This window comes from Leopardus geoffroyi, chromosome C1 (genome assembly GCF_018350155.1).
Source record: "Leopardus geoffroyi isolate Oge1 chromosome C1, O.geoffroyi_Oge1_pat1.0, whole genome shotgun sequence".
Classification (NCBI taxonomy): Eukaryota; Metazoa; Chordata; class Mammalia; order Carnivora; family Felidae; genus Leopardus; species Leopardus geoffroyi.
The window spans coordinates 155,703,789-155,724,029 of NC_059328.1; the positions used below are offsets into that span (position 1 = coordinate 155,703,789).

A 20,241-nucleotide genomic window follows, 5' to 3' on the forward strand; every position below is an offset into this window, starting at 1 on the left:
CCTGATGTGGGGCTTGAACTCACAGACCGCGAGATCATGACCTGAGCTGAAGTCTGACACTCAACTGACTGAGCCACCCAGGCTCCCCAATGGACTCCTTTTCTTAAAGATGTCTGTGCTGATTACAGTTACCTTCTTCTCTAATTGATAAAATCTTTCTTTTTCATTAGGGGCCTACTTTACTAACTCATCTTTACTAAGTAAGAACCCACCATTATTTCCTGAATACATATTGCAATTTACAATAGTATAAAAATTACCATATATTGTAATTAGCTGTGTAGTTATGCTTTCCCCTTCTAGTAAGTTCTCTAGTCTCATATTTGTCTTTGTATGTATGTACGTACATATGAATATCTATCTAGACTCTGGGCTTACCTCTAATATCTAGCATATAATAAATGTTGAATGAAAACACTTCTATAGTAGTTTTATCTCTTGTGTCTTTCATTTTTCCAGAGGTTGTCCCTTTACCGCGGAAGAGAAGGTGAGAGAAAGAGAGAGAGAGATGGCAAGAGAGAGACAGAGAGAACTTATCTCTCTACAACAACTTAATTCATCTTAAACTTCTGTCTATAGCTAGGTCATTTATTATAAGACAGTTATTAACCATAGTGGTTACATATTAATGCTCAGAAACTAGACCTGGTTTGGGGTTCTGGCCTTCTCACTTACAAGTTCTGTGCCATACAGAAGCTCTTACAACCCTTCTAAGTCTATTTTGTTTATCTATAAAAAGAAAATTATTACTTAATGAGTTACTGTGAATGCTCAGTTCGTGCATGATAAATACTTAGCACAAGCTGGGCATAAAATAGTCTACTCAATAAATGGTAGTAGCTATTTCCAGTATCTTTAAAATCATGTTAAAGGGCATTATATTTATTAAGGAAGCAGAAAGAAAAGTTTAAAGAAGCACACATTGATAAATCATAGCACACTAAGCAATTTAATTTCAGCATTATCCTCCATAAAGAAAATTCTAGTTAATACTGAGATATATCTGACTTATTTTATGACTTTGACAGGAAGAATGTCAATGTGTAAAGGTCTCTACTAAGCTTACTAAAATTTATTTTACAAATTTTTGTGAATCCAAAAGAAGCACAAGTTCTGCCAGTTTTAAATTTTAAACCTAAATGAATAAGCTTTAATGTTAGGCTCATTTTAAAAGTTGGTGTTATACACACTAGACAACCTGACTTACCAGAGAAAAAAAACAAAGTTTAGTGTGGTTAACATGTTGTATTTATTATTTTGTATATTATCTAAAAAGTAGAATATATTGTAAGACTTATTTAAAAAATAATTCTTTACACAATTTTTGGAAGGTTAGTAGCAAACATGGTTTACAAGTAAAAGATCTAATTTTCAAACCAAAATCAATTAATGGTCTTACATTTACAGAAGCAAATTAAGATTCAGCTTAAATATCTGAAGCAGTTTTTACATAAAGCATTTCCAAGAAATAGAAAACTAAGAAATTTAGATAAAGCACCAGCTGTCACCATGTCACCAAATTAATGCTAATTCCTCACTAGTCACCATCCGATGATGAAGAGCAGAGGACAAAGGGAAGGAACACTTCTAGAAAGAAAGAGAACCCTGAAATTACATTTACTTAGGGGTTCCTCCAAAGGCATCTTGGTCAAGTTAATACATTTCTGAGGAGCAGAAATAGATTATAAAGTTAAGGCTCAAGATCATGCATTCATAATAAAATACAATTACTGATATTTAAGTGATATTGAATGTCATACAACATATTTAAAGTTTGTCACTTACATCAACAGTATGCATATTTTCTTTCTGAATCCTTTGGGATTTTGTGGGTACACTGTAATCAATCTTAATACAAATGGAACAAATATCAGAATCTTGAACTACATGGATATGAGTGGCTGCATTTTTATGATTATGTCAAAGACCAACTATTTGTGTCCATCTTTTAAAGATAATTTCAACTGTGAAAATTAATACTTAGGATTTTCAAGCTTTTCAAATATAAAAACATTTTACAGAATGTGTGATAAGATTAAAAACAGCAAAAAAAAAACTTGGAAAGAAAATGACAAAGTAAAAACTAATCTGCATACGCTAATGTTATACACCACCACCAACAACAAACTTACACTTTAATCTATTCAGAGTCCTCACAGTTTCAGTGATTGCTGTCTTTCTCTAAGTTATAGAGAACCATAAAGTCAGTGAAAAGTATTTCAAAGTGGCCACAGTTTCCCAATTAAAGATCAAGACACTGCAAAAATCCTTACACATAATGGTAACCCCGACTCTTCGAATTCATCTTATGACTTTCATTTGCCAGCTCTTACTACTCAATGTTGCATTATGGCTAAATGGTAAAAATACATCAGTGTTATGATAGATATGAATCTACTAACAGTTTCTATATCGTATCGTTTTAGTAAATGTATACTTTTTAAAAAAGCATAAATGAGAAAAAAATGAGAAAAATGTAGGCCATAACTATAGTTCCCTTTGCACTTCTTATTCTATGAATCCATTCTGTTGAAGAACTAGAGCTTAGGTAGAAGTAGCCAAAAAGATGAAAAACCAGGAACCCAAAAACAATTAAGCAATATTAATTCCTAGTACTGAAAGAAAGAAAGAAAGAAAGAAAGAAAACAAAAACAAAAACAAAAACAAAAACAAAAACAAAAACAAAAACAAAAACAAAAACCAAGGCTCCAGTTAACCAAAGTGGCTTGAATCAGCCCAAGACTATCTGTGGTTGATCTCAAAGGCACTTTCTAAGACCTGTCCTTTCTCTTCCAGACATCTGTCTGGCAAGTTTATGATTTAACAGCTTGCAGCACTGTGTTTTTATTAACACTACCCGACATTAAGAAAGTAATTGTTTATTTGTAACTAAGTCCTCTTAATGATGATTTGAATCCCATCAAGTTAAAGTAGACATAAAGTATACAAGAAAGCTACTCATCTCTACCATCACCTCCTCAGTCCTCTAGATGAAACACACACCATTAAAGCCAGATAGAGAAAACAAGCATTGGATTATCAGATGGCAAATTTAACCCATTTAACTCACTAAAGTGATTCTAAGGGCTTATCTTGGTTAGACTCAGTATACAAAGGTGAAAGTCAACTTGACATGCAGTCTTGTGAGCACAAGCTTAACTTCCATGTGTTGTAAACAATTGATTATTAAGTAAAATCTTTACTTCTCTGATCTTCATTTTTACTTCTCATTCAAACTTCTAACATTTTTAGAATATGTGAAAAAGGTGAAAAAAGGTGGCAAGTGGAATTAGATTTGGCTTTGAATAGTTAACTTTTCTTCAGCTTTGTCAAAATAAGCATTTTCTGTGGTAGCTTGAACTTCTTTGTCATCATCTATCATATGAATGTCTGATGTATTTTTGTCATTTCGCCTCAAACGGTAATTTTTATAAGCACGCTGAATTATGGTTGCTGAGACTGCCTCTTGTTTTCGTTTCAGAGTAGTTGTGATTGGTTCATACATGATCTTAAAAGGGTTGGCTAATGCAAACCCTGATTCCATCTCTGAAATAACTTTCTCCATCCTCACATCTGTACCCATAACTCGTTTAGTTAAAGCAAGTAAGATGTCAAGGCAATGAATTCTGTCCCCAGCAGCCATGGGAAGATCCATGGCAACGAGCTGGCCCTTGTTTGGTTTTGCCATAAAAAGAGGAGGGTCAAGAGCAGCTGCAAGATCTGAAAGCTTGCTAGAGTCTATGTACTGGGTCCTATCAGGGTCAAACCTCTTCCATACCTGAAAGAATTTCTTAAAATCATCTTCACTTAATGTCTTGGCTTTTTTCTTAGAAGCAATATTTAAAAATTCCATGACAGCAATAATGTACATGTTTACAATGATCATCCATGATATGAAGATGTAACTGACAAAATAAATAATCCCAACAAAGGGATTACCACAATCTCCTCTAACCTGAGTCCCAGGGTTAATTTTATCAGGATCACAGTCTGACCATTTACTGTTGAAAATTGCATTGAGCATCCCATCCCAGCCAGCAAATATTGTAACTTGGAAAAGACAGAGCATACTGCTGCCAAAGGTTTCAAAGTTGGCCACATCATTAATTCCAAATTCCTTTTTAACATAGGCAAAATTGTACATTCCAAAGATGGCGTAGACGAACATGACCAGAAAGATGAGAAGACTGATGTTCAACAATGCTGGGAAAGATAGCATCAAAGGAAGCAGCAGGTCACGGAACACCTTTGGTCCTTTCCCAGGACGTAGGATGTGGATGATCCGTGAGAGTAGTATCAGTTGCACAACAGAAGGAGGCACAAGGTAGTATCCTACCATCAGAGGCAGAAATAGTCCTTGTTGTGGGAGAAGATAAAACAGGTAATAAAACTATTTAAATATGATTGTATTCAGAGGAATATAAATTCTTTTACATTCCATTTTTTCTATATGTTAAGATCATTTTATTAATCCTTCCCATATAACAGAATATATTGAAAGTGGGGATTAGCCAAATACTCATTGTGGCAATTTTCAGGGTATCTAGCAAAATTTGGAAGATAATTATTTGAATCATCATCTTATTATGCCATTATAGATCAACTAATTCTGGAATCACAGATGGCATGATTCCATAATACAAAATAGTAGTCATATTCTTTTTTTTCTGATTGCAGTTGGATAAATAAATTTAGCTCAATCCAGCCTTTATTGGACATCTAGTATAAAGGTGTCAATGCAAAATGCAAAGATGAATGACCTGACTTCTGTCCTCAAAGGCCTTATATTCTAGAGAGTAGAAGTAGACATTTAAAGTAATTATAATGCAAGGCAGAAAGACCTAGTTGATAAATATGATTACAAAAATGTCTGGCATTCAGTGATTCACAGATTATAATTTATTTATTTCATAAATAGTCTTTGGGTTCTTAGCAGCTTTAAACTGAATTGGGGCGCCTGGGTGGCGCAGTCGGTTAAGCGTCCGACTTCAGCCAGGTCACGATCTCGCAGTCTGGGAGTTCGAGCCCCGCGTCGGGCTCTGGGCTGATGGCTCAGAGCCTGGAGCCTGTTTCCGATTCTGTGTCTCCCTCTCTCTCTGCCCCTCCCCCGTTCATGCTCTGTCTCTCTCTGCCCCAAAAATAAATAAAAAAATAAATAAAAAAAAAATAAACTGAATTAAATAAATGAGTCTTGGCCTAGAACTATTTTTGTAGCAGTTGTGGGTAGATGAGGGAGTGAGAGCTAGAACTATAAAATTACAATTACCATAAAAGTATAGGGGATGTCCTCTGCAAGTACTGGAGAGACTGTGGTTCATTTTGACTTGAGAAGATGGGGAGGGGAGAATTCCATGAAGTTTCTAAATGATATGGTATATTTGTTGAATCTGGAATGATCATGTCTCATATTTCCGTTCAACTTGATCACTGTCCATAACCTTCTCTCTGACATTCTACCTTATCTATACCTTCATTTCCACAGTGTATTAGTGAATCTTCTGCTCTTACTCAGATTTTCATTTTTCCTTACAATCTTCCAAATTCCTCCATTTTGCCAGAGGTATCCCCATTTAATTGTAGATAATTTTTTCTACATCCTCATCTTAGGTTTTGTTCACCTCCTTTCTTATCTAAAATCTGACTTTATCTTGAAGACAGTATCTCCCTTGGAATGTTCTCAAGTGTAAAGAGCTCTTTCTTCCCCACTCCATATTTCTCAGAGTAGAAAAATGGAATGACCAAGCATCTTTCATTTTTTTCCAATGCGATTTCCAGATGCTTCAAGTCAATTTTATAAAGAAAAAAAAAAGAAATTTCTGTCCTGACACATTGTGGATCATGCCAATGAACTATGATACTATTGCCGACCATTTCTTGGTTCTATGATATTCCTCCCCCCTTATTCATATTCATTGGAGACTTTAGTACTTGGCTCACTGTCACCCTTTCCACCCCAACACTTACCATCCACAATTCATTGAAAGGCCAGTCTCTCGGTCTTTGACTTTCTTAACTGTAACCTCCATCACTTTAGTCACAGGCAGCTATAGCTACATTCTGGACCCAGGATATTTCGCCTTCTGAGATTTCATATTCAAACAGCTTTCTCTCTGACTGTGATTTCCTCTCCTTTGAGATAGCTGATTCAGTAGCTCTGACTTTAATCCCAAAGGCCCCTTCTTTCCTTTCTTTCAAGCTTCTTGTACCTGTCTATCAATAGTTGAACTGCTTCTATTACCAAATGAATAAGCTGAATTTTCTGGAATCACAATTGAGCAAATAGTTTGTCTACCTTTTCACTAGTGACTGTATAGAATAGTGCTTGACACAATAAATATCTAAATATTGTCTCTCATGGAGCTTATATTCCAGTACGTATCTTATGGGGAGGCAGACAAGAAACAAACTTTTCCCTGCTTAAAACATTTTTATCCTAGAATCTTTACTTGTCTACCCCTATTCAATATGTCTCTATTTAGATTTTGCTTCATCCAGGAAGTTTGACCTCTAACCTCCACTTAGTGATAGGTACTCCCCTTTCTTGTGCTGCTGTAACACCACGTGCTTCTTTCCTTATCATAACCTTAATAGCACAACATTAAATATGTACTGTTTAATCATCTGAATCCCTTACTACATTGTAAACTGTGTGCCTACAGGGATTATGCCTTCCTTATTTACTACTGAATTCTTTGGGTATAGCATAATATCTATTCAAATATAATTGTTAAATAAAAGACTGAGATCCCCAAAGTAAGAGAAAACTGGTGACAAATTCATTAAAGCCTAACACTCTAGTATTGTGAAAGTTGTAAACAGTTTTGGAGATTAAAAAAAAAATAGGGAACTTGAAAGTTTATATCATGTTAAGACATAAAGCTCCTTCTAGACACATCCTAGAAAAATAATGTATGTGATATACTGAAGGGGTAATTAAGCATTTACCTGGTAACCTCTTAAGTGAAGTCTATGTATTAATTCAACAAGTATTTTTTAGTATCTTATAGCTGTCATGTGTACATGTATGAATGTAAAAATACAAGCCATTGCTATTGGAATAAAAAGGGTCTCTCTGTTTTGCCTACTAAAAGACTATATCTTGGGATATATTTAGTATAAGAACTTGCCTGAATTAGTATTACTATAAAAGAAAATCTAACTAAACAAACTCTTACCTGTAATAGAGAAAATAACCACCATAAAATCAAAAATGTTCCATCCCATGGTGAAATAGTTACAACGAAAAGAGATGAGCTTCAGTACACATTCTCCCGTGTATACCATAACAAGAAATAAGGTAATCCAGTAGAGAGCAGCGTCCATTTCTGAACTCTGTTCATCACTTTGTATCATAATGGTCATTGCTTGGAAACAGATAAGAACCATAATGAAGACATTAAAAACTTGGCTTGTTACCAAGTCAAACATGAATCTTTGGAACTTGTTCTGTGTGTAAAAAAAAAAAAAAAAAAAGGTGGGTGTAATAGCCTTATTAGTAGGATATATACATACACATATAGTCTTTACGTTTATAATTTACCTCCCAGCATAAACAGGAAAATAAGTGAGTACCTAAGTTTTTGTCAAACTAGAATTCTAATGTATAGTCAAAACAAACAAAAAGATCATCAAAACCTTGTTAAAGAACATATTTTTAAATTTTGTCAAAAGCATTTGTGGAGAATTTAACATTTTTTTAAATGTTTATTTTTGAAAGAGAAAGAGAGAGAGAGAGAAAGAGAGAGACAGAGCATCAGCGGGGGAGGGGCAGGGAGAGAAACAGAAATGGAAGCAGGCACAGAGCCCCACCTGGGGCTTGAACCCATGAACCACAAGATCATGACCTGAACCAAAGTCAGACACTTAACCGACTGAGCCACCCAGGCACCCTGCATTTGTGAAGAATTTAAAAACACATATTCATTTTAAAAAGAGAATGTATGAAATAAACTTTTTACGAAGCTTCGAAAACAAATCTAGATGTTTTCTTACTCTTGGGCGACGCATTATTTTTTGAGAGTCCTCATGCAACAGCCCCCTCAGTGCATGGTATTGTCTCTTCTGTTTCACTGTTATAAAGATATTTGAGCCTCCCTCGTAAAAAAATGAAAGAAAAAGATATTAAAATCACATGAATCTAAATTTCACCTTTTGTCAATATACATTTTGGAAAGCTTGGTAATTACTGATTTAACCTTTTATAAAGGTCTTAAAGGCAATCAACTAAATCACATTTAACCATGTCTGATTTCTGCACACAAATCCATACCGAGCACATGTAGAATATATGGTAATGACCGATATCAGTGATCTTTTGGTGCACTTTCCTGTGGGTAGTCTACTCTTTTTTAACTTTTCAGTCTACTGAGGCCTACCTCATGTTAAGCAGAGACAAAGGAGAAACAGTGGGGGATAAATGGAAAGGTTCATCAAGAAAAACTGAACTCAAAAGCTAAGGAAAAATTGGTTTGTATCTTCTAATAACAGGAAAAAATATAATTGGGCATTTATGTGTTTTTATAAGTTCATATATTAACTTACTAAATAATACTTTCAAAAGATATTTTTTATACTATTAATCCAACAGCACTTTGTGCTTACTTCTTCATAGTACCTTTTAGAGCTTTTCATCTTTGTGTTCCTAGTACTAAGTATCTTATACAAAATATATAAAGTGAATAAGAGATAAATGGTTAGTGTGTTAATCTAGAAATTAGGAATTGTTACTGCCCTGAGTCAGGACTTAGTTACTTAAATTTGATAGGGGTCACCGGTTTGAAGCCCAGGAGCAAATCCTGGAATGTTATCCCACTGGATTGATCCCAAGAAGCTGAAGCTTCTAGTCAAATGGATATTTGATCACTGATCTTCTAATCCCATTTGATTAGTGGAGGCTGAGAGCAGTTTATCAGATGCTGCACATGACTAAACTTTGATGACATGGCTGAAAACAGAATTTCAAAACTAGACTATTCTTTTGATTTTTTAGAAGGCTTTCCTATACCTCTAGAAAGTATGTCTCTGTGGTTAAAATAAGCAGATTTAAATGACTTTTGAGGCCTTTGCATTTGCAGAAGCCTTGAAGGCCTTTGTGTGGAGGTGGGATCAAATGGGTTTTTCATTCTGTCTCTGAATTGTCCCTTACTGATTTCAAGCACTGCTATTTAGGACATGGGGTTAGGATTTAGGATACCCCCTACTTCTAGCAGAAAAAGCTACTGCACTGACAAAGATGTCTATGCTAGATATGACTCTGAAGGCTTTGAACATATCAGAGAGTAAAAAAGGGTAGCTTATTTTTCTTGAACTTCTTCACCTATTTGTGCAGATGTACCACAATATTACTTGTTGGTCAGCATGTCATTATTTACAAACATATATATATATAGAAACACCTGCAATTTTTAACCTTTTAACTTGTTTGTTTATATTTCAATATATAAAACAATGTAAAGATGAACATTTTAGCAATATTTATCAATATGCAGGAACATCAAATTTTTTTAATAGATAAGCACCAAATAAAAATTACATTAAGCTGAATCCAAAACCAATTATTTGAAGCAGGACATTCTTATAAATGTGTTTTCTCAGGTATTAATGAACAAAGAATATTTATACTTATCTTTATTTTATGTTTGTTGAAATTAGCAATAATAACACCGATCAGCATACTCAAAGGAAGAAATAATCCAATAACAATAAAGCTGATAAAGTAACAAGACATGTAGATGTTGTCTTCAAAATTAGGTTGCTTATTTACCTAAAAGTTAAGTTAAAAAATAATCAAAATAAGACAGGGCATAGTGGATTTTTAGGGCAGTGAAAATATTCTGTATGATATTGTAATCATAGTTACATGTCAGTCATTACACAATTGTTCAAACCCATATAATGTACAACACCAAGTGAACCCTCAAATAAACTCTGGACTTTGGGAGAGTATGATCTGTCAATGTAGGTTCATCCTGGGTAAAAATGTACCATTCTGGTAAGTGATATCAATAACTGGCTATGCATGTGTGGGGTCAAGTGGGTATAGGGGAAATCTCTATGCTTTCCTCTCAATTTTGTTGTAAACCTAAAACTGCTCTAAAAAGTAAAGTCTTTAAAAATAAAAATAAATTAAAAAGTGAAAAATAAGCAAAATATTGATACTAACACTTTAAAACATACGATTTATAAAACAATTTAAAACAGGAAAATCCAACAATTCTACAGAAGTAATATTTTCTCTTTGCTTGTTAGTGAAAGGATATCATTGCTTTGTTTATTTGGATTTTAAAATTTATTGCATTGGTTTAACCATTGTTATGAAGTCTGATAATCCTTCAAATGGGCTTATTGGGGTTCAACCACTGTACATAATCCTGGAAGGATTTCGTTTTCTGTGAAATGTTCAATTTGAAATGTATTTAATTTCTGTCTACTATAAGCATTCACTTTGATCATGTTATCTATTCTATTATTGTTGGTACCCTCTTCTTGAATTGTAAAAATAACTTTTCTTGAATTTTAACAATGGCCGTAAGATTATATTATACTTACACCAGTAGAATCAACTGCTGAATTCATAATGGTGATCCATCCATTAAATGTTGCCTGTAAAAATGGCATGTATTTAATTCTTATGGAAATCTTAAGCTTTGTTTCAAATAAAAAGTGAAACTCAATTTGTTATTAATACAGTAAAACATTTGATTACTAAGGCTGACCACATTTCAATATACCCTGTAATTGAGACCTTTATCATTTTCATTGTTGCATTTCTATTATCTGTTAACAACTATTTAACAAGTATTTATTTTTACTTAGCTTAATTGTAGTAGTTTTACTGTAGTTGATAACAAAATGTTGTAAGATAGTATAAATAGAAAGAGAGAGAGAGAGAGAGGTAGATAGATAAATGATAAATAAATACACATTGCCCAAGTGTCATTGTTAGTGGTAACTGCTATTTATGTGCTTTTCTATTGGGGTGGTAAGACAAGAATGAATGATTTATCTCCTCACTTCTGTTAGATGGTGGGTGACTAAGTAGCCATTCCTCACAGCACTGAGTAGAAACAAAACAGTAGTAACTTTAGTTGTACCAAAAATTGTGACCCTATTACCTTATCAGTGATGGTGGAAATAGGTTTGGCCAGTACCTGCCATCTCCCCCGTCAGTCCTACCTTCACCTTCACTTCCTTCTCCCAGGAAAGCAGGGTCTGCATTTCACTTTCATCTTTCCAAATGAGCCTAGTGTAGTATGTTGCATAACATGTATTTTAAATAATTGCTAAAATATGTTATAACCAACTCTAGTAATCATTCACATTTTGTCCATTCACATTTGTCCACATTATGTCCACCTATAATATACACGGACATCTAAAAACACTGATAAAAAGTAAAAAACATCAAAAGTGAACTTACTACTTGAAGCAGTGAAAGGAAACCATTTCCAACATTATCAAAGTTCAGTTTTGCATTCTCCCATTGCATGGATTCATTAAACACAAGGCTTTCACACTGACTCTTATTCATGACTTCAGATATAGGAAATCTTTCTCCACTTGTTGGGTCAATGCATTCATAGAACATGCCAGCAAATAAGTACACTCCTATGATGCTAAAAGCCAGCCAGATCATTAAGCAGACCAGAAACACATTCAAAGCAGGTAAAGTTGTTTTTATCAAAGCTCTCACAACCACCTGGCATATAAAAAACAAACAGGTAAACTTTAGGTAAGAAATGTGAAATCACTTTAGTTGAACTGGAAATACTAAATGTAATGTCATATTGAAATAACAAAAACAGGTCATCTCTAAAGATTCAATAGGCCAGCATGCCAGTATTTGAATTACCTAAATTATAAATTTCAATTAAAAATATACATTAAAAATCCAGATAGTCTCAAAATAGTTATACTAAAAAAATCATGAAAAAGCAACTGCGTTGATTAGTAAAATAGTTATTTCACTGATTTAACACATTTATCGGCTTCCTGTATTGGGCCAGAAATGGGCAAGACAACTGAACCTGTGTGTATGTATGTGCACATATTATCTAGAAAGCATATAAAATGAGAAAGAAAGGCCTAGATCTAAGTCTGGGTGATTCTAACTTTAGGGAGGATTAACCTAGAAAGCAGACACTGAAGTGGCAGGGGAAATACGAGGAGGACCAAGAGACTGTAGATCAATGAAATAAAGGCAAGAGACTATTTCAAGAAACACTGAATGGGCCTCTGCACCCTGCAGAGTCACAAACCTCCTCACTGCACCACTCTATGTCACCGGTGAGCCACTCCAGAGCAGGAAGTTTGGGAAATAAATCAACCACTTGAATTTGATTAATAGTAATAGTTTGGAATCACCATCTCCATTTCCTCAACTCCCTTCTCTCTTGAATATTATAATCAGATTTTATTCTTATCACTCCACTATAGCTGTTATGGCAAATGTAAAGCATTTCCTATAACCAACAGAAATATTCATTCTTGGTACATATCTTTCCTTTAGCATTTACACTTTTGATTCGTTTCTACCAACCTCATTTCTCTCTCTCTCTCTCTCTCTCTCTCTCTCTCTCTCTCTCCCTCTCTCTCTTTTTGTGAAGACCACTGATTCTCTTTTCTACCATTCTAACCTTCCCTTCCCTTAGCCATTACTGGATACATACCCTTTTTGCTGTACTTTTTTGCTGATATCCCTCAGTTTTCTGGACTTGAATAAATATTTTAACTTTTAATTGTGCTTTCAGTAACACTTTATTCCTAAAACTAAGTCACAGATCCTTTGTTGGCACTTTGGATGTTTTGAGAAGTCCACTGATGACTCTAATGAAAAAAATGCTATCCCTATCAGAAAATACACTTATGTTAAGAATAAAAGTAGTAGATACTGTTGATACAAATATTTCAGTAGTAAGAGTACCCAGCACCTGGAGTTTATTAAATACATAAAACATTAATTTTGTAATCATGTGGCTTCCTTATATATTCAATGGTATGTTTTCAGAACTCATTCAACTACAGAACTTCCAGAGGTTGAGACGAAGTTTAAAGATCTGGATCTGCAATAGAGCAGAATAGGGTCCAGAAATAAACCCATGATGACATGGTCAATTAATCTACAACAAAGGAAGAAAGAATATATGGTGGGAAAAGACAGTCTTCAATAAATGGTGCTGGGAAAACTGAGCAGCCACATGTAGAAGAATGAATTTGGACCACGTTTTTATACCATGAACAAAAATAAACTCACAATGGATTAAAGACCTGATTATGAGTCCTGAAGCCATAAAAATCCTAGAAAAAACTATAGGTAGTAATATCTTTGTTTTTAGCCTTAACAACATTTTCTCTTCATTTTCTGTCTCTTCAGACAAAGAAAACAAAGGCAAAAATAAACTATTACTGGATTACACAAAAAATAAAAAACTTTTGCACAGTGAAGGAAACCATCAACAAAATGAACAGGCAGCCTCCTGAATATGAAAGAATATTTGCAAATGATATATCTGATAAAGGGTTAGTTAATATACAAAATATACAAAGAACTTATACATCTTAACATAAAAAAACCCATAAGCAATCCAATTAAAAAATTGGACCTCAATAGCCAAAGACATTCAGAAGGCTAACATATGAAAAGACTCAACATCACTAATCATTGGGGTATTGCAAATGGAAACCACAATGAGATACCACCTTACACCTGGCAGAATGGCTAGTATCAAAATGATAAGAAATAACAAGTGCTGGTGAAGATGTGGGGTGGGGAAACCCTTATTCACTGTTGGTGGAAATGTAAATTTGTGTAGCAACTATAGAAAATTGTATGGAGGTTCCTCAAAAAATTAAAAATAGAAATAGTACATAATTCAATAATTCTACTTCTGGATATTTACCCAAAGAAAATGAAAACACTAATATGAAAGTATATATGCATTTCTGTGCTTACTGCAGCATTGTTTACAATAGCCAAGATATGGAAGCAACCTAAGTATCTATGAACAGATGAATGGTAAAGAAGATGCTGTATATATAAACAATGGGCTATTACTCAGCCATAAAAATGAATGAGATCTTGCTATTAGCAACCACATGGTTGGGCTTTGAGAGTATTGTGCTAAAAGAAATAAGTCAGACAGAGAAAGACAGATACCATATGGTTTCACCTATATGTGGAATTTAAAAATAAAACAAGTGAACAAACAAAACAAAACAGAACAGACTCATCTATACAGGAAACAAACTAGTGGTTATCAGAGTGGAGAGGGGTTGGCAGTGGGTGGAGGGGATTAAGAGGTACAAACTTCCAGTTATAGTGAGAATATTTCTTCCCCAACACCAGCAATGCATTTAGGGAATAGGTTGATCAGGACTAATTCCTGTTATAATGAGTTGATCACAGATTCATATGAATTATAAAAATATTACTATCAGTCATGTACTTACATATATATTAAAGTATAATTAATGTACTTAATACATGTACTTATGTATGCATATGTGTATATATAAATATCATATAAAGATTATGCTATTAAAATTTCTGAAACATATATTTTGGTTTAAAATACTTTAAATTACTTATATTTCTATTTGTTTATAATAATCATCTATAATTATCTAAATTTTGAGATTAAAATAAGTATCCATGTTTTTGCCAAGTGAAAAGATCTTAAGTGTTATGGTTTATTAATATATGGCAGTTTTAAAGTAATATATAATATATGAACTATAAGAAAAATACACATCAAAAATAAATAATTTTCTTACTGGATCCTACCTACACTGAATATGTGATATTCTGTAATATTACTCAAGTAGGCAGATTAATGATAAATAATCTATATAAATAAAAAATTCAAGAAAACAGATGTATGGTTATGAAATAAAAGATAAAACTAGACACTTTTTCCCATTTCTGCACATAGCTGATGACTGTATTTTACATAATTATACTATTTGTGGTGGCCATAAACTGTTTGCTCCATTAGGTCGAGCCATTTGGGGTGGGTTTCCATTGTAGGCACAAAAGATTGAACACTGGTTGTTTTATGTGGCTTTACCTGTTAGCTTCCCTCACATTGTTCAAAAGAGGTTTAACGTGACGGTGAGGGAGAGATGACAAGAATTCATAATTTGTCATGCGTGACTTGAAAACATTAATTTATTTTAAAATTCAAACTTTTATTCAGTATAATTACTTAGCGTGTACGATATTCCTATAATTTTAAGCATCTAGGTGATCAAAGTTTCATTTTGTCAGTTATATTTTTAACATTGAGATAATTGTATTAATACTCATAGACACCCAAGTGGGCTACAAAACAATAGTACTAGTTTTTAAAATTTTATATTATTTCTCTCAACTATTAGGGTTTTTTTCTTATCTTTATGATTTTTCATATCTTATGAGCAGGAAAGTCCTAAAATCTTAATAAGCATAACTCATATACCTTTCTTCTATATTTGTAAATTGTGGAATATAAGGTTTTTGCATTAGTATTGTTAAAGATGCAAATGAGAAGACTATAAAGTTTTTAATTTATAGAAATTTATTAATCCTAAATAAAAACCTACATATTAGTTTAGACATTTCTTTCTTACCTTCATTCTTTCAAATTGAGATAGAACTCTGAGTGCCCGGAGGAATTTAACAGAAATTAGTGGTTTGAATTCTTCCCGAGATTTGCCTATTAAGCTAAGACAAAACACCTAAATATATTTAAGAAAAAAAAGGGTGAATAGGGTTTATTTTAACTTTAATCAAAACAATCTGCAAAATAAACTTTGCACTTATTTAAAAATGATAAACAGTCAAAGCTTCCCAAGAAATATGCAAAGATGTAAAATATATTTCAATATATCTTAACAATGACTTAAAGAAAAGTATAAGAAAATAACCTTGTGTTAAAGTTACTTTAAAAAAGATAAAGATAAAACAAAAGCATTTTCTGGTAGTAGGAATATACATATTATTGAAATAAAAAAATTTGTATATTTGACATTCTTTATGATCAAGGGTTAATATTTACATCCATTTTTTGTTTGAAATTAGATTAATAATCAGTTTCATGATTATTTTCCATACAGTAATAGTATATCATGTATTCATAAAAACAAAATTTGAAATATATTTACATGTGAATTCATATATAAATATGGTTAACACAATATACAAAATAGTATTTCAGAGAAGAGGCATCAAAGAGTATATGAACATTGTTAAGTTTAAGTACAAATTATAAAAATGTATACAAAGATACCAAGGTGATTTCTTAAAGTAAACATATGCATAAAGATCATTCAGGGTTAATAAATGTTAACAGAGACTGAGCAAGGTGATGGAGTTACAACTAACTTTTATAGTACCTTCATATTTTATGTATTTTCAAGCAACATAAATGAAAATTTGTTCTTTTTTATCCTATACTAAGAGATGGCCTTAAAGTGAGCTTTGGAGTAAACATATGATTTATGTAAGTGTCACGGGTTGTATACACCTAAGAACAATGACTAGGAAACAGGAAGGTGGGTTGCAGATATAGTGTGATTTTTGTTGGAGGAGAAGGTTAATTTGCAATAATTTATTTAGAAGACAGAGATCAGATACTGTAAGTCATTATTTATACAGTGAGAAGCTTCAGTCAATCATTGCTTATAGAATAGGAACCATTTGTTCATTCAACAAAAATTACTGAGTACCTACTATGATACATGAGTTGTTCTAAGCATTAGGGATAAGAAGAGAACCACATTGGGAAAGCATTTCTTCCCCAAAGGAGCTAATCTTTCAAAGGGGAAGACAAACAATCACAATGAATAAACAATGAATATCAATTAATATATAATATTAATAGGTGCTATAGAGATGAAGAGTGCAGAGAAAGGAAAAAGGAGCATTGTAGTAGTTGCAGTTTTAAATATGGTAGTGGGGAAAGACCCAATTTCTGCATTCTTATTTGAGTAGACATAAATGAGGTGAGCCAGCAAAAGTTCCAGGTGGAAGGAAAAATAACTGCAAAGGCACTAAGATGGAAGGAATCTTGGCACATGGGAGATCTTCAGGAAGGTCAGTGCAGGTGGAGCAGTCTATACATTGGGATAATGGAAACGGAAAGTAATAGGAGACAAGACCGATCATGTAGAAACTTGTAGGCTTTGATGGCAGAGAATGTAGCTTTTTACTCGGAGAGACATGAGATGCTTATTGGAGAGTTTCAAGAAGAAAAGAGACCTGGACTGACTTCTGTTTTACAGCAATAAAATGTATGTGGTTGCTATGTGGAGCTTAGAAGGAAGGTGTGCAGTGGCAGGGGCAGGGATCTGCACTGGAAATCCAACTGAGAATCTTCAGTAGCTTGGATCACAGTGGTAATGGTGAAGGTTATGGTAAGTCGTCTGTTTTGAATATATGATTTAAACATCAAGCCAACAGAATTTAAATATTTCCGGATGTCTATCCCATTAGTAGTGGGTTCATACGTGGTCATTAGAATAATCTAGGGGTGAAATGTTGAACTTTAAAATTTTTAGGTTGAGAGGAAAAGGACAAATGTTAAGTATTACAAATGAAGAAATAGGGGATTTTGGTGACTAAAAATGTACAAAGAGAGGAAAAAGGTAGATATAAGTAAAGGAAAGAGTTAAGTGAGAGTAAGAGTAAAGAAGAAAAAAATTGAATAATAGTCTTTAAAATTTTTCTTTGAAATACGTACAATGACAACCATGAAGTCTAGCTTATACCAGCTATCAGTGAAATAGGCTTTAAAACCATATGCCATCCACTTTAGAAGCATTTCCAGAATGAAGATGTAAGTGAAGATCATGTCAGCATATTCTAATAAGATTTTAATAGTCTTTCTCTGATCGATATATATATCTTCAAAAGCCTGTGGGTAAAACATTTGAGGATTAGTGTACATGTAATTTTTTAAAAAATCTTTTGACATAGAGCGGAATGAAATGCTATCTCTAGCAAACAGATCGTGAGCAAAGTCATAGGTTGTAGTTTCACAGGCTGGTTCACTTGGTTTGGATTTATTCACATAATCCATAAGTAACATTTTCTGATCCTATGTCTATAGCAGACATCAGTAATTGGTCCCAGAATTTCTTATAGAGACTGAATTTGGCACCACAGTGATCCAGAATTCTTCTCATGAATCAGTTAATCAAACTTAATATAAGAGGCAAAACCTTTGCTCACATCTAACTGGTTCTTATCTCTAATTCCATGTAGCCAATTTGCAGATATGTGGCACTTACTAAGAGAGTAGAAATTCTTTTAAATATGTCTTCAGGAAAAATAAGGTAAAAACAGAGATGGAGGCAAAGCATAAGAGACTCTTAAATATGGAGAACTGAGGGTTGCTGGAGGGGACGTGGGGAGGATGGGCTAAATGGGTGATGGGCATTAAGGAGGGCACTTGCTGGGATGAGCACTGGTGTTATATGTAAGTGATGAGTCACTGGGTTCTACTCTTGAAACCAATACTACACTGTATGCTAATTAACTTGAATGTAAATAAATATATATATTTTTTTAATTATAAAATTGCTATAGAACATAAAAACACGCCAAATAATGTAAAGATATGCCATTTTGCCTAGATGGAAGTCTCAATATTATAAAAATATTATGTCTGTATAAATTAATGTGTAATTTCAGTGTGGCCCCAATAAAACATCTAATAGATAATAAAATATCTAATAAATTGCTCTGCTGCAGAAATAATCAGGCAAACCAGTGGAAACACATGAATATGAAATAAAACTATAATCATTTCTCCAAAGCTTCTCAGATTAATAGGTCAACCTTTACTTTACTGTAGAGGATACAAAGTCTGATAATGTCACTGAAAGCAATTTCATAGTGTTTTTATCTCAGCACTGAAAAAAGGCAATAAAGTACCAACAAAGTCAGGAAGGCTTGTATTAAAGTGCATTCAAGGTCAAAAAGTAAACAAAGATCGGGGCACCTGGGTCGTTCAGTCAGTTGAGCATCAGACTTCACCTCATGTCATGATCTCACGGTTTGTGAGAAAATGTTACTTTTATTTAACATTAGATTTATAAGAATCACACCATTATTAACATAGGATTACATTAATCCTTGTTTACTTTTTTTAATGTTTATTTTTCAGAGAGAGAGAGAGAACAGAATGGGAAAGGGGGAGGGGCAGAAAGAGAGGGAAACACAGAATCTGAAGCAGATTCTAGGCTCCGAGCTGTCAATACAGAGCCTGACACAGGGCTCGAACTCATGAACTGTGAGATCATGGCCTGAGAGGAAGTCGGGCACTTAACTGACTGAGCCACCCAGGTGAAAATTCTTTAGGTTAGACACCTATAATTTCTAGGTTTGTGGTAAATGTGTGGTAAATGTCAATATAAAATTTACTTTAGTATATGTGCTGCCGAAGCGAGCACTAAAATTTACTTTAAAAATTGTATGCAGTACAAAGTCTGGTTCCCAGCCTTGAATCCATTCTTTTTGCTCTGTGTATCTCACAATTAACTATTTCTTGTGCATCCTTCTCTGATCCTCTTTAATCAAACACTGGAAAATAATATAATATAAATTCTATTTTTCTTTATTTCCTAAGTAAAATGTCATATGCCTCATTCAATATCACATAAATAAAACAATTTCAAAATTTATGAATGACAGTGGGAAACATGAATATTAATAGATACCTAATACACTTTATTCTAGATCTTTCTCTTTTTTTGCACATTGCTATAACTTGCAATATTAGCATGCATACTGCTTTTGAATTTTCAAAATAGCTGCATGGTGTCCCATTGGATGTTTATATCAGAGCATATTTAAACAGTTACCTATTGTAGACTATTTTTACTTTTTAATCTTTTTCTATACAAAGAATTCTTCACTGAAGAGCCTTGTAAATGCATTTCATACTTGCTCAGATATTGTAGGACACTTTCCTAGAATTAAGGTTGTTGTGTCAATGGGTAAATATATTTTTGGTTCAGGGCACCTGGGTGGCTCAGTCAGTTAAGAGTCCGACTTCAGCTCAGGTCATGATCTCACGGTCTGTGAGTTCAAGTTCCGCATCAGGCTCTCTGCTCTCAGTGCAGAGCCTGCTTCAGATCCTCTCCCCCCGCCCCTCTCTTGCCCCTCCCCAGCTCATTTACTCTCTTTCTCTCAAAATGCTTCATAAATGCAGGATGTCTGGGTGGCTCAGTTGGTTAAGTGTCCAATTTTGGCTCAGGTCA

At 33.6% G+C, this 20,241-nt stretch overlaps 1 protein-coding gene across 4 annotated transcripts in view; it reads right to left on the reverse strand.

Moving 5' to 3' along the window:
* Positions 1–1,230: 1,230 nt before the first annotated feature.
* The window catches only part of SCN7A (sodium voltage-gated channel alpha subunit 7), an 81,369-nt gene continuing 62,358 nt past the window's right edge, over positions 1,231–20,241 (reverse strand). For all 4 annotated transcript variants that reach the window (XM_045480077.1, XM_045480079.1, XM_045480078.1 and 1 more), the window contains exons 18-25: positions 17,718–17,891; positions 15,607–15,714; positions 11,420–11,698; positions 10,549–10,602; positions 9,626–9,763; positions 7,993–8,097; positions 7,176–7,446; positions 1,231–4,356 (exon numbers count right to left, since the gene is read on the reverse strand). In XM_045480077.1, coding sequence (XP_045336033.1) covers positions 3,290–4,356; positions 7,176–7,446; positions 7,993–8,097; positions 9,626–9,763; positions 10,549–10,602; positions 11,420–11,698; positions 15,607–15,714; positions 17,718–17,891 — 2,196 coding nt within the window. In that variant the 3' untranslated portion in view covers positions 1,231–3,289. The remainder of the gene's footprint in view (positions 4,357–7,175; positions 7,447–7,992; positions 8,098–9,625; positions 9,764–10,548; positions 10,603–11,419; positions 11,699–15,606; positions 15,715–17,717; positions 17,892–20,241) is intronic.